General features: G+C 43.7%; 1 protein-coding gene across 1 annotated transcript in view; it reads left to right on the forward strand.

Moving 5' to 3' along the window:
- gnb5b (guanine nucleotide binding protein (G protein), beta 5b) overlaps positions 1-15,752 on the forward strand; it is a 77,638-nt gene that overhangs the window by 30,431 nt on the left and 31,455 nt on the right. The window contains exon 7 of the mRNA XM_073033139.1: positions 370-502. Within this exon, the coding sequence (XP_072889240.1) occupies positions 370-502 (133 nt within the window). The remainder of the gene's footprint in view (positions 1-369; positions 503-15,752) is intronic.

The following is a 15,752-nucleotide window of genomic DNA, read 5'->3' on the forward strand; positions in this document are numbered from 1 at the left end:
CTTAATATGCAGTCTCGTTTTCCACGTTTAACACATCCAGCCCTTCACATTCAATTCCCTTGCCGAATGGCCTGACCTCATTTGGGTGGTGCCAAGTGTGTGCCTGCAGAGTTTATGAAGATCATTCATAGGAAAGCAACCCTAATTGGACAGTTCTAATGCACATTGAAGCCAGTCATCTGCAGTGGCAGCAAAGATCCCTTCCCGCTTGCTTTAGAGGGGCGGGAGAATGGGATGAAAAGAGAGAGATCCAACTGAAGAGCTAGCACTGCATTGTTCTGATGGGCTGAGTGTCCTCGATGCTGTCATTTCCATGTCTCCAGAAAACTTTAAAGCGTTGCATCCTGGAATTCTCTTTAACATTTCCAGCGGCTTGGACAACAAGTGCTCTGTGTATCCGCTGACCTTTGATAAAAATGAGTCCATGGCGGCCAAAAAGAAATCCGTTGCGATGCACACGAACTACCTGTCTGCTTGCAGCTTCACTAATTCTGACATGCAGGTAAGACTCCACTTCAAACGAGAGTAATGCTTCCTCAAGGCCCACTGCAAAGTTGGGAATTTGTAAACGGAAGCAGAAAATGCAGGGGAAACTCAGCAAGTCAGGAAAGGAGCTGCGGTTTCACGTTGACCAAATCTGAGGGCCGTTGACTTGTTTCTCTCCTCGGATGCCGACTGACCTGCTGAGCAATCCGAGCATCTTCTGTTCTTGTTAATTGTAGAGCTTGGGAATCTCTATCCAGTCAAGCTTACAGCACTTCCAGTTCCAGAGCTGGGGAAAAAGGCATCGGGAAATAAAAGTCAAGATCAAGGAAAGGGTCTTGGGTCCATTGAGAATCAGAATTCCACCATTATATTTTTCCTAATGCCCAATCCAGCCTCTTCAGAGCATCCAGATATTTGGATATTTCTGCCTTTAGGAGATCCTTTCCGCCCATTGAGACTCTGGATAAAGAAGTTCTTTGGTGGTTTAAAAGTATTCCCTCATATCAATCAAGCCGTACTTTCCTGCTTTGTTCAGAAGTAGTACCCAAGGTTTTATCCGTCCGCAGGAGAGATGCAAAGGCCCTACAATTCATTCCGAGCAGCCTCGTAACAGAGCGCTGTCTGATCCATGGCCTTCCCCGGGGTACGCACAGAGATGGACATCAAGCGCGGCTGGAAGATCGTCAGCTCGGTGAAAGATGCCCTTTGGTCTGCCTGAGACTTGTTGGGCTGCCAGAACATCGAGGTGTCCGTGGGGCAACTGAGCTGCTGGAGGGACGTGCTGAAACTTGGTGCAGCCACTGCAAGGGCTGTGTGGGGACGGACCGCCGTATAGGGTTCTTCCACTACTGGACAGAGAGGGGCCGGGTTGGGTGAGGAAGCCCCTCAATTATCGTGGTAGTCGATCACCCTGGGGTGGGGGGGCCACATGAGTGGCAGTAGTGCTGTAAGCTTGAGAAATGAAATAGAACATGACTTAACTCATTGACTCCGAATCCAAGAATGGAAAGGTATTGCATGGGTTTACTCTAGTAAATAATTTTTGTGATTGTGGATAAAGTTTATTTTGGTATTTCAAAAAATATTCAAGTATCATGCGCTCCTGAATGTATTTTCTGACCCACCTCTGTGCCACCTAGTCTTAACAGAGCTTAGAAATGAAGGAGTCCGATGCAAACTGCAGGACAGTCATGCTCAGCCTGGGCTTGGCCCCTCCCATTTTGAAGCTACTGCTCTCTGAACACACCCTGCTTCTCACAGAGGCGTACGTTTATTCACTCAGACACAGTTCCGGCCCTTTGAACCGCGACGCCCAGCGACCCCTGATTTAACCTTAGCTTAAGCACGGGACAATTGACAATGACCAATTAGCCTGCCAACCAGTACACCTTTGAACTGTGGGAAGAAACCCACGCAGTCGCGGGGAGAACGTACAAACTCCGTGCAGACAGCGCCGGGAATATACAACGTGGAGATAGGTCCTTCAGCCCAGTGAATCCGTGCTGGCTATCAAGCAGCCATTTACTCTAATTGCACACGAGATTCCATTTTATTCTCTCCACCTTCCCATCAGCTCCACCCCAACACACACTGGGGACAATTTGCAGCAACTGATTAAGCTACCAACCGCAACAACTTTGGGATGTGTGTGACAAAGGACTGGAGCACGGGGGGGGGGGAGCATGGAGACTGTGCAAAATCCATACAGATAGAATCCGAAATTAGCATGGGGAACCTGCGTCACTGAGTTAGGCAGTAGCTCTATTCTCTGCACTGCTATGTCCTTCATACGCAGCATAAAAGCCTTTCAAAACTTCGGTTCAATACTCTCATCATTTGCTAGTCCTGTCTTGAACTGATCTTAGCCGAGTGGCTTGGGCAGTTTTTTTGCCGTTGAAACCTGTGCTGGCTGATCACCCCTGAGAATTGTTGTTTTTGGTATACTGAGCCTGTGTTTCATTGAGAACTCCACTGTGTTTCTCGAAATGCGTTTAAGACAGTCTTGCAGAAAGCCCAGGTGCCCAGTGTTTCTGCTTTCGATGTAGCCAGCACAGTTTGAGCTTCCTCTCTGCCTCAGGGTAATCACCAGCTGGCTTAACATTTGCAGAAGAAGGAGGTATTCAAAAGATTCATTATGCTGTCATTCACCCTCCCAATCATAATTATGCACTCCAGGGATTATATTTCAAATATATTTACCCGACTCACCTCAATCCCCCTTAAGCCATAAGATCGTAAGACACAGGAGCAGAATTAGGCCATTCAGCCCATCAAGTCTGTTCCACCATTCCATCATGGCTGATCCTGGATCCCACTTAACCCCTTTTGTTTAATTCAGAAATGGTTGCCAGGAGAGGCAGGTTTTAGTGGTGTGACAGGCCACGTGGCAGGTTTCTGTGAGGCTCTCTGAGCAGTAAACTCCACCAGGCACCGTGAAGTGTGATCTGACAATCTTTGTGCACCCTGTGAAAACCAGATGGCACGTTAGTTCATTCCTGCCATTGTGGAGGAAGGGCTGGCTTGCGGATTTTGATCAGGTCAAGGGATGAGATTGTGGGTCTGGGGTAGGGAGAGGATAGGACTGGGATTCAGTGGAGACAAGGCTGATCCTGAGAAGACTGGACCAGGATTGGGGTATGGTTGTTTGGAATGAGGACTGAGTGGGAGGGATGAGTAAAGATGGGTTGGAAAGGTGGACATAGACAATAAACTGGGCTGCTGGGTGGAACCAAACACTTATAACAAATCTTAAATAAGAACCTACTTTAAACAATGGATGCCACAGACTTGCTGTCTTTGCACCGGGGAACATCAGGCCCTTCTGAACCACCGGGACTTGCTTCAGTGTTTAAAATTCTGCTTTTTGTTTACACAGGACAATTTTATTTTGCAAGTGACACTGGAGGGTGTGTTGTATGTAGTTTGACGTTGATGTGTGATCCGAGAAGCTGTTCGCAGTGCAGTGTTGGATACACGGAGAACCTGGAACAAAAGTCTGGATGGGTACCTTTGGTACTCTGTGTCTACCATTGTACCAATTAGGTTTTTGATAACTCTCCTGACGTTGCAAACAAGAATACTGCACTGCAGAGTAGAATTTGTAAGGTGAGCTGTTATAATCCCTTTTGGCAGGAGATAGAAGTTTGGTATTTTATAAACATGAGATTATGCAGATACTGGAAATCCATAGAAACTCAGCAAGTCGGGCAATATCTAAGGAGAGGAATAGAACTGATATTTCAGCCTGAGAGGAAGGGAGGAGAATAGAAAATAAGAAGGTTGGGGGAGGAGAATGTGATCGGTCTGGCCAGGCGAAGGAGACAGTGGCAGGTTGGGTGTATGAAGTGAGAAGCTGGGAGGTGATAGGTGGAAAAGGTAAAGGGCTGAAGAAGAAGGAATCTGATAGGAGAGGAGAGCAGACCATGGGGAAAAGGGAAGGAGGAGGGGCACCATAGGGAGGTGAGGGGCTCTAGAGGGAGGTGAGGAGAAGAGACAAGGTAAGAGGGGAACCAGAACAGGAATGGAAAAGGAGAGAAGGGAGGGGAGGGAAGAAACTACCCGAAGTTGGAGAAATTGATATTCATGCTGCCAGGTTTTAAAACCTGCTTGTTCCACCTTTCAGAATGTAGGGTTCCCTTCCACTCATCTGTTGAAGTGAATTCAGTAGACATTTTTGCTCAAGTTCTTCTGTCCCTTTCCCTTTAAGCAATTAGTCCAGGTCACATGTTAGTGCAGGAATGGCCATGGAATGCTGGTTTTAGGTGTAAAAGCGTATCTTGCAATCTGGGCTAGGCCACCAGCAGTTTCCACGCCTCAGCAGAGTCCATTCACATGCTAATTGCCAGACCACACTTTGGGAAACCACCCCTAGCAAGTGTATCAATAAGAGCAACTGTGACAGCATCGAGACTGACGTATCTGAACTGACTCGCTGTTCCCTCTAAGCTGTGCAGGTTCACGGTCGCGCTGTGACAGACATGTTCCTGTGCACGTAGCCTTGTTGCCAAGCAGTTGGAACTTCCCTTTGTATAATGTTTTATTAAAGTGCCGCACAGTTTTCAGGCCACGTAAAACTTTCCTGCTCAGAGCAATGGTTGGTCTGCTCAGCTGTAAAAATAATAAGAGGGATCTTTGCTTGGGTGCCTCATTGATACCGTGGACTGGAGGTGGTTTACAACAGACTGGCCAATACTTACAACTCCAAAAATTATAGGTTGTCTGGGCATTGCCATTTTTGTGGAAACTTCCTGATCAGACTCCATTGCACTTCCCTCAACACAACGTCAATCACATTCCAAAATGTCTTTCATTGTCACGGGATGCCCAGAAGCCATGAATGGTGCTGTATGAATTCAGGATTTTGTAGCCTTTTTCCTTTTGTGTGACTCCTTCAGTCAGTGGCGGTGTCTGATCTAAATTACTCCCACCAGATTTTCCTGGTGTGCCTCTGATCAGGAGAAACAGCTCAGAATGGAGAAGGGCAATCAAATAATTATCAAATGTGTTCTGTTCATGTGTCTTTAACTGTTTCAGAAGGTGATGTTTGATGAGGGGAACTCACATCTCTGAAGAGTGAGGGGTAATTGGCAGGTTTCATAGACATTTGCAGCTTTTGCAAAACAAGCCTGTATCTGCGCATTTACGTGTAACAAATATAATGGCCATCAAATTCCATCATGCAGAGTGTTAACTGGGTGCCATTGATTGATTATGAAGTTCATTTGTGGTTTGCCATATGAATAATATGTTCACACACAAAGAAAATTTAGCATTGATGTAGAAAGGAATGTGATACATTATTGCTGCTGCTTTCTTGGCACCGACACCAGCAAAATGAACCGTTGTGTTCTCAAGGAAAAAGCAAATGGAAGGAAATGTCCTTGGGCAAGAACTCAAGGGCTAATCCTTCCTTGAGCAGCTTCTGATGTGTTCAGCACTGAAGGAGATTTTTCCAGGGGACCAGTTGCCTCAAACATTTGAGGTGAGGTCTTCTGGTAATGCTAGGGAAAAATACTGACCTTTCTGATGATTCCACATTGTGTCCATCTCCACGATGCCCAGCTGTTTGGGACCATTCTCCCATCATTCTCAATGAAAGGTGAAAATAACCTAGGTAAAGCCCTCTAGTTGGTAGTGGTTGCCCGTAACAACAAGCACTTTGAGAACTCCTGGCATGGCGGATATCCTGCATAGAAGTTTCAAACATACATCACGTAGATTTTGACATCAATGTGGTGCACCTGTTGTGCACAAGTGTATTACACACACAGATAAAACCATGATAAAACTTCAGAGTTTGTATTTCTTGTGTAACTGTGTGTACAGTGCTGCTAGAAAGTTTGTGACCCCTGTTGAATTTTCTCCATTTCTGTATAAATATGATCTAAAACAGGGGTGGGCAAACTTTTTGACTTGTGGGCCACAAAGGGTTCTAAAATTTGACAGGGGGGCCGGACCAGGAGCAGATGGACGGAGTGTTTTGGTAATACACCTCATAAGAGAAAATAAAATATCATGGGATATGTAGAAAATATGTGCTATAATTTCAATTGAAAATGAACAAATGCATTACAACAAAATATCTGTCTTTGAAGTCCCATGGTATTTAGCTATTTATTGAAATGACTTTTAAAACACTGAAAATTAAATGAATAAAATACAGCTTTTTTTAATAGTAACAGTTATTATTTTAAAGCACTGAAAATTCTGTTATCCTTCAAGATATTATCATCATCACTCTCCTCCTGACTGTCTTTATTTCAAAAATGGTAGGAGATGCAGGTCTACTTGTCCTGCTCCTTCTTATTCAATTGTCCCCTGTGCCTAAACTCAACAACGACCAGTGTCACTGACAGAACAGTGACAGCGCGCCAGTATGCGGAGCGCGTTATTTGATCTGGAGCGCATTTTTTATTTTGAGAACGTACGTGCACCTGCGCACTACTCATGTCCATCACTTAACAGAAATGACATGTAACATGTAAGGCTTATTGAAAAAAATATTTTCAAATGCATTTTTTACATAACACAACGAAGAAACTTATTTTTAATTTCAGTGGGGACAGTGTTGTTGGTCTCCCTTTTTTGCCAGCGCATCAAAGTCTGGATTTAGTTTTGTTGTGGCGATTCTCAGGATGGATCTGAGGTGTTAACAAGGTTTATTAATATAATTTCATCAAGTTCTGCGGGCCGGATTAAAAAGCTTAACGGGCCGCATATGGCCCGCGGGCCGTAGTTTGCCCATGCCTGATCTAAAATGTGATCCGATCTTCATGTAAGTCCTAAACTTTAATAAAGAGAACCCAATTAAATTAATAACACTAAACATTATACTTGTTCATTTATCTATTGAGGAAAACAATCCAATATTACCTGTACTTGTTGGAAAAAGTATATGAACCTCTGGAGTAATGCCTTCTACAAAAGCAATTTGGAGTCAGATGCTCCAATCAATGAGATGAGGTTGGAGGTGTGGGTTGTAGAGGTGCCCTGCCCTATAAAAAAAGATACATAATGCCAAGTTACTGACAGAGCCTGCTCTTCTCAAGAAAGATCTGTTTCTGTGCACCATACCTCGATCAAAACAACTTTCAGAGGACCTTAGAAGAAGAGTTGTAGAGATGCATGAAGCTGGAAAAGGCGACTTTAGCATTTCTAAAAACCTGAGTGTTCCTCAGTCCACAATAAGAGAAATTGTCTACAAATGGAGGACTATTGCTACTCTCCCTAGGAGACGGCATCCTGCAAAGATCACACCAAGAGCACAACATGCAATGCTGAAGGAGGTGAAAAGAATCCAAGTGCAACAGCAAAGGACCTGCAGAAATCTCTAGAACTTGCTAAAGCCCCTGTTCATGTGTCCACTATAAGAAAAACACTGAACAAGAATGGTGTTCCTGGAAGGTCACCACGGAGGAAACCACTGCTGTCCAGAAAAAAACATTGCTGCATGTCTCAAGTTTGCAAAAGGCCACCTTCTGGGACCATGTTCTGTGCACAGATGAGACGAAAGTTGAACTTTTTGGCAGAAATGCACATCACTATCTTTGGAGAAAAAAGGCTCTTGCACACCAACAGCAAAACCTCATACAATTGTGTAGAATGGTGGAACGAGCACCATGGTTTGGGGATGCTTTTCTGTCTTCGAGCCTGGGCAGCTTGTAATCATTGAGGAAACAATAAACTCAAAATTGTATGAAGACATTTTACAGAATATCGGGGTAGCAGTCCATCACTTGAAGCTTAATAGAAGTTGGATAATGCAACAGGATAATGATCTGAAAGACCAGAGTGAATCAACAACAGAATGGTTTAAAATGAAGAAAATCTGTGTTTTGGAATGGCTGAGTCAAAGTCCTGACCTAAAATCCTGTAGAAATGTTGTGGAAAGACCTGGGGAAGCTGTTCAGGCAAGGGAACCCACCAACATCTCAGAGCCGAAGCAGTTTTGTAAGGGGGAATAGCCTAAAATTTGTCCAAGTCGATGCGGAGGACTGATCAACAGTTACCAGAAACGTTTGGTTGAAACTTTACAAAAAAGCTGGATGAACTCAGCAGGTCAGGCAGCATCCGTTGAAAGAAGCAGTCAACGTTTCGGGTCGAGACCCTTTGTCAGGACCTGCTGAGTTCATCCAGCTTTTTTGTACGTCTTGATTTGACCACAGCATCTGTAGTGCTCTTTGTGTTTGGTTGAAGCTATTGCTGGTCACAGCAGTTACAGAAAGCAAAGATTCACGTACCTTTTCCAAAACAAATACATGTAATATTGGATCATTTTTCTCAATAAGTAAATAAATGAGCAAGTATAATTTTTTTGTGATATTTATTTAATTGAGTTCTCTATCTAATTTTAGGGCTTACATGATGATCTGATCACATTTTAGGTTATATTTATCCAGAAATAGAATAATTATACAGAGTTCACAAACCTTTGAGCACCACTGTAGGATCTAAAAGTTACAGCTGTCTGTGCATACGAAAATTGCTGCCCACAGTCCTAGAGTTAATTGACAAAAGCTCCATTTGTAGTGTGATTTCTGTGTGCCATTCCTATCTTTTAGAATTTCTAAATCAGTGACTTGTGTGCCTTTGCACACAACCCATTTCTGGAAGGAAATGACGTTTGCATGGTAGAGCTAGTATTTTGAACTCCGCCTCTGAAATTCAGTCACCATGTTGCATGGTCTGTGCAAAGGATGGGAGTGAATGGAGTTAGACTTAAATGAATGAAACGGACAAAATGGAGGAAAGAGGGAGTGAGAGACAAAAGTGAGGGAGGAATGAAAAATGAGTAAAGGAGATCCTTAAGGAAAAAACACAGAAAGGGGGAAGGGATCAAAAGTGCAAAGATGATGAGAAAGAAAATGAAGGACGAAAGCAAAGGAAATCAAGGAGATTAGTGCCAGGTGACTCGCTGTTGAAGCTAAACCATTTGCAATATTTATGAAGCAATTAAATAAATACCAGAATAGTAAAATATTGAAGAGTTCAGTTTAAAAAAAAGGAAGCATCAATTTGAAGAGGCATTTCCATTTGGAAGCTAGCACCAGCACTGACATAATTATCTTGAAATTCATGGTCGGTCAGTGGCACTAAATGTGTTATATCGCTGGTCTGAATCAATGAATTCCAGACAATCACTGGTGAGAATTCTCAGCTGGCTTAGCATTAATAAACAGCAAATGAGTTTCTAGGCAACGTGATCTTCCTTGTAATGGACATTTCAGTATTTTTGTCAGCTTAGCCACAACTATGAACACTAATTTTCTCCAGCAATTATTGCACAAAACATTTAGAGCACTGGTGTCACTAGAGCCCAAATGATGGTAGTTTAGCGTTTAAAAAATGAAGGTGAATTGTGACTAGAGTTAATAGACTAGTCAGTGGGGAGTTGTACATGGAAGAATTTTGCTCATAAGAATGACCTTTCTCATAAATCTTTTTGACTTAATCACTCTTGAGCTATATTCCTTTAAGCTTTAGTTTCCCACTGAACATCTGGCCACCTTTTTGCTTAAGTGAGCTATGCTATAAAATATTTAGTACAAGGTCCATTTACTGTAGGATGTAATTATTGTTCTGCTTGTCCATTTGATAACAGCACAATCTTCCTCAGGACATGTTCATAAGCTTCGCTGTTCTTGCAGTTGTACATTGATGGCTCTGAAGTCAGTTGTCATGGTAGCAGCTAAAAGTGTAAGATGTATCTGGAGACAACTGCTGTGAACCATTGTGGTGGAGAAAATAAGAGGCTGATTTAATCAGTCCTGAGGGCTTAGAAAATTAATCTTGGTGAGTTATTATCCAGATAATTCATTGCAAAATTTTCAAATGTTGAGCACTATTCTAAAATTATATGCTCACATTCTGTCAAAAATAATCATAATTATTGCGAATCTCTAATCCTGTCCACGTGGCTCTGTTCATTTGTGGCTGTTTACAGAAAAGATAAAAATACATTTCTGAGTTTTCTCAATAGAGGCAACCCTTGATGTATGCACAGATATAAAGTATTCAGTGAATAAAAATCAAAGAATCTGCAGCTGCAGAAGTTATGAAATAAAAGCGAAAATGTTGGAAGCACACAAAAAATGGTGGAGGAACTCAGCGGGTTGGGCGGCATCCATGGTGAGCAATAATCGGTTGATATTTCAGGCTGAGAGAAGGGTTCTGGCCAGAAATGTCAGCCCTCCCTGGATACTTCCTGACCTGTTGAGTACTTACAACTAAGTGTGTTACTCAGGATTTCCAACATTATAAGAATCTCTTGGGTTATAAAAATGCTTGAAACACTGAAGGGTCAGGGTGCATCTGTGGAAAGAGACGTGCAGTTAATGTTCCAGGTCAAAGACTCTATGACTAAAATGTAAAATCTTTACTTATTGATTGATTGGAATAGGCCCTTCTGGCCCAATGAGCTGCATTACACAGCAACCCACCTACTTAACTCTAGCCAGGTAACAGAACAATTTATAATCATCGCCAATTAGCCTACTAACTGGTAGGTCTTTGAACTGTGGGAGTAAATTGGAGCACCCAGAGGAAACCCACCAGGGCATCGTGTGTGGTAAAGTGGAGATCTTCTTGATCTTGGAACATGAACTGCCGGCTCAAGCAGATGAGTTGAATTTCCTCTGTTTGCTAAGCAGTACCAGGCTGAGATGTGAAAATCTGCAAATGGTGGAAATCCAAGTAGCACACATAAAATGCTGGAGGGACTCAGCAGGCCAGGCCACATCTGTGGAAAAGAGATGCTTTTGGTTGATGTTTTGGGCTGCAACCCTTCTTCACAACTCAGTGGGGGGTGGAGGGAGAACAGGGTTGATATCAAAAGAACTTGGGCCAAAATAGTGTCTTCAGCACAAAGCTGGTACTGGAGTTCCTTTGCTGCAACTGTTGCATTGATGGAGAGGGGAAAGTTGATCAGTTAAAGAGTGTCTCACTAGATGGCACATGAGTACAGGCAATGGTAGCAGTGCCTCTCTCTCTCTCTCTCTCTCTCTCTATAACATGACATAGGTGGAAAGAATATGCAGTTCTACAAAACCCAGTCATATGACTGGGGACATTCCAAGTGCATCATTCCTGCTTGAGGTGCAGCCCAAAATTGCATACAGAGCATGAATCATAATTAAGTGAAACCTTGTCTAAAAATGAAAGGGCTCTCCTTGGACTCCAATACCATATTTATTATTTTGATAATTAGTTTCACTTAGTGCTCCTGGAATTGACGAATATTGAATGAAAGAAATGACTTCATAAAGATTGGAATTTCAAGAATGAAAGTGAACACCCAGAGACTGGACCCATGTAAACTGTGAGTAGTTCATTAAACCCATTTAGTGTACAGTAGATCATCAATCAATCGCTTCTGGGTAGACTATTAACCATTAGGAAGTTGACCCAGGCACATTCAGTGAGGCTGAAGTTTGCCTGTTGTCAGCCATGCAGTTGATGATATTAGAGGTTGCCTGTGTAAAAGGTGGTTATCCATGACTTCATTCAGTGCCCATCTGATGAACTGGTTACCTGATACCAGCACACGTCTTCACCGCTTGCTGAAGAAACTCGGTCAACCCTTGACAATCGTTATGAGGTCACAATAAGATCAGAAGAACATTGCCCAGGCTTTGGCAGCTGAAAGGCCTCCAGCTTCACTTTACATTGCTCGTTACTATGGGAGCTCCCTGCCGTGATCACAGCCTTCCTTGCACAATCTGTGATAAGAGGCAGGAAGCTATCACTAGTTTTCTGACGCAGGAGTCATTTGGACCAGTTCATCCAGTGAATTGTTGGGAGTAGGGCACGGAGGGAGTGCACCCTTGCTATGATGATAGCTTCTTTTGCTGTTGTTCGGTAGTTGCCTGGGGAAAATCTTCTCAGTGGAGGCTGGAGACCTGGAGGCCTGTCCTAGAGTTGGAGGCCAGTCTATGTTTGTGAGTGGCTGAGTCAGATGGAGCCAAAGGGCTTATTTTGCTGTATTTGTTTTGTTGTTGGTTGTGTTCTGTGTTGCTGATTGTGGGCATGGAACGTTCAAAGTTCAAAGTAAGTTTGCTATCAAAGTGCCTATATGTCGCCATATACAGCCCTGAGATTTGTTTTCTTGCAAGTGTTCACAATGAATCTAAAAGACACAATAGAATCAGTGAAAGGCCACTTCTTACAGGAGGGGCAGGTAATCAGTGTGCAAAAAACAACAAACTGTTGAAGTGCAAAAGAAAAATAATAATCATAAATGAATAAGTAAGCCAGACATATTGAGAACATGAGATGGAATCCTTGAAAGTGAGTCCATTGGTTGTGGGAACATTTCACTGATGGGGAGAGTGAAGTTATCACCACTGGTTGTGCTAAGAGCTCGATGTTTTAGGGGTAATGACTGCTCCTGAACCAGATGATGTGAGTCCTGAGGCTCCTGTACCTTCCTCGTGACGGCAGCATTGTGAAGAGACCATGGCCTGGGTGGTGGGGTTCCTTGATGATGGATGCTGCTTTCCTGTGACGGCGCTTTGTGTTGATATGCTGAGTGGTGGGAAGGGCTTTACCCGAGATGGGCTGGGCCATATGCACTACTTCTTGTAGAATTTTCTGTTCAAGGGCATTGTGTTTCCGTACCAGGTTGTATGGAGTCAGTCAATATACTCTTCAGCACACATCTATAAAGTTTGTCAAAGTTTTAGACATTATGCAAAACTTTTGCAAACTTCTAAGGAGGTAGAGCCGCTGCTGCACATTCTTCATAACAGCACTTACAGGCTGGGGTGCAGGACGGATCCTCTGAAACGAAAATGCTGAAGGACTTAATGTTGCTGACCTTCTCCATCTCCTATGCTCCAATGAGAACTGACTCATGGACCTCTCTTTTCCTCCTCCTGAAGTCAATAATCAGCTCCTTGGTCTTGCTGACATTGAGTGAAAGGTTGTTGTTGTGGCACCACTCAGCCAGATTTTCAATTTCCCTCATTTATGCTAATTTGTCACCACCTTTCATTTGGCCAACAACAGCGGTGTCATCAGCAAACTTAAATATAGCATCGGAGCTGTGCTTAGCCTCACAGTCGTAAGTATAAAGCGAGTAGAGCAGGTGGCTAAGCACACAGTCCTTTGTTGCACCTGTGCTGATGCAGATTGTGGGGGAGATATTTTTGCCAATCTGAACTAATTGAGGTCTGCAAGTGAGGAAATCAGAGATTCAATTGCACAAATGGATATTGAGGTCTTGAAGTTTATTGATTGGTTTTGAGGAGATGATAGTATTGAATGCCAAGCTGTAGTCACTAAAGCTCATCCTGGTGTATGCATCTGCACTGTCCAGATGTGTCAGGGTTGAGTGAAGAGCCAATGAAGTGGCATCTATTGTTGGCTTGTTGTGAAGCCAGGCAAACTGAAGCAGATGCAAGTCACTTCTCAGGCGGGGGTTGATATGTTTTATATCGACCTCTCAAAGTACTTCATCACAGTGGATGTAAGTGCAACTGAAAGATGGTCATTGAAGCAGGATACCTTGTTCTTCTTGGGCACTGGTATAATTGAGGCCTGCCTTGAAGCAGGTGGAACCTCAGGCTGTTTAAGCAGGCAGTGAACCACACTCAGGTTGGGGGAACAACACCTTATATACCGGCTGGGTAGCCTCCAACCTGATGGCATGAACATTGACTTCTCTAACTTCCGTTAATGCCCTTCCTCCCCTTCTTACCCTATCCCTGATATATTTAATTTTTTTCCCCCCTCCCTTTTTTTCCCTCTCTTTCTGCCCATCACTCTGCCTGTTCTCCATCTCCCTCTGGTGCTCCCCTCCCCCTTTCTTTCTCCCTAGGCCTCCCGTCCCATGATTCTTTCCCTTCTCCAGCTCTGTATCCCTTTTGCCAATCACCTTTCCAGCTCCTAGCTTCACCCCACCCCCCTCCGGTCTTCTATCGTTTCTCATTTTACCCTCCCCCTCCTACTTTCAAATCTCTTACTATCTCCTTTCAGTTAGTCCTGATGAAGGGTCTCAGCCCGAAAAGTCAACAGCGCTTCTCCTTATAGATGCTGCCTGTCCTGCTGCGTTCCACCAGCATTTTGTGTGTTGGTTGAGTAAAAGATCTTGGTTGTGATGTTAGGATACAATTACATGATTAAATTCAAGTGTACAGCTTAGCATGGAAATGCTGATGGATTGCCCTGTTTACCTTTGGAATGCCAAAGTCATTTTATCTCTTGTGGTGTTAAAGGTATGTATAGATCTTGTCTTGGGTTCTTCATTGTTGTTTGGTGTTACCTCAGAAAGCGTGGGTGATGGGGACAAATGGCCTTGCTGATTAAGGACTGGCCTTTGGTGATTGTGACTGCCAAGCAGGTTAACTAGAATATCAGGGGAGGGAGGCTGCAGGGGGCAGTAGAACTTCAGGGGGTTTTGATTGCAAAGGCAAAGTTGCACTTGCCTTCATACTGTTAATTAGCTTATTGAAAGCAGTCATGTCTGTATTTTTATTGTAGTTCATTAGGACCAGTTCCACACGTTCCAATATGAGCGGAGTGGCAAGCTTCCTCTCAAATTCCATTTTGCAGTCTTTCAGTTCTTCTTCCACTTCTTCCACAGACAAAACCAATCCAGTCTGTGAATTCTCCTTTAGTCTCTCCTCGTTGGCAGTGAGACAGACTGGACAGCAGTGATTTCACATTCACACTTGCTTTTTGCAGTATTCCTAAGACATCGACCTTTTTATTAATCTCCTTATTATCTTCTCTTGATGGAATAGGAGCAGAGTAGTTTTCCAGCTGTGAAACAAGATTTAGGGCCCTCTGCTCCAGACCAGCAAGTCTCTCAAGTTCCTCGTAGGGTAGACTGCAGGCTACTGGAGCAAATGCCTGGTCTTCTTATGTTACTTGAAAACCAAGCTGATGCCTGGATGGAGCATTTTAGTTATCTTGAGAGACTGGATAGATTGTGGGTAGCTACATGGAATGGAAGGGTATGAAGGATTATGGTCCAGGTGCAGGTCCATAGGACCAGGCAGATTAACAGTTCAGTGTGGTCTAGATGGGGTGAAGATGCTGTGTTGTAGTTTTCTATGACTATGAAGATTAGTCATTATGGTGACCTCCCAAGCCCATGACCTTCACCTTCAGAAGAACAAGACTATTGGAATTGGTTTATTATTGTCACATGTACCAAGATACAGTAAAAAGCTTGTCTTGCATACTGTCAATAGAGGACAAATCATTATACAATGCATTGAGGTAGAATAAGGTAAAGCAGTAACAATGTAGAATGAAATATGGAAGGAACCGAAAGGGCCAAGACCAAGGAAGTCCCCGTTGTGTGACAAAGTCCCCATTGTTGGCAGTTCCTACTTATTTTTCTTGGTATGCCTGCTGGGGAGATTGAGTACATAGAACTGGGAAAGCACGCAGATTCAGTTGAATGATCCTGCAGAACCCTACATACCAGGATTCCGATTCAGATTGATTTATTACCCATACATCGATACGTACAGTGAAGTAGGCCATTTGCGTTAACAACCAGCACAGCCAAAGATGTGCTGGGAGCAGCCCACACGTGACTCCACGCATCCTGGCGGCAAGATAGCACGCACACGAGGTTCAGCACGACAGTGCAAGCAGCAGCAACAAGACAAGGCATCGACGGCAATTCAAGCCTCTCCCACCCAGTGGCACACAGACAGGCCTCCAACCCCAGGTCTGGCCACCTCCGGGTTCCCAGTCCTTCCAATCCTTGTGATGGGAGACTCACAGGCGTCGGACTTCTGAGCTCCGACCTCTGG

This window comes from Hemitrygon akajei, chromosome 30, assembly GCF_048418815.1.
Source record: "Hemitrygon akajei chromosome 30, sHemAka1.3, whole genome shotgun sequence".
NCBI classification, from domain to species: Eukaryota; Metazoa; Chordata; class Chondrichthyes; order Myliobatiformes; family Dasyatidae; genus Hemitrygon; species Hemitrygon akajei.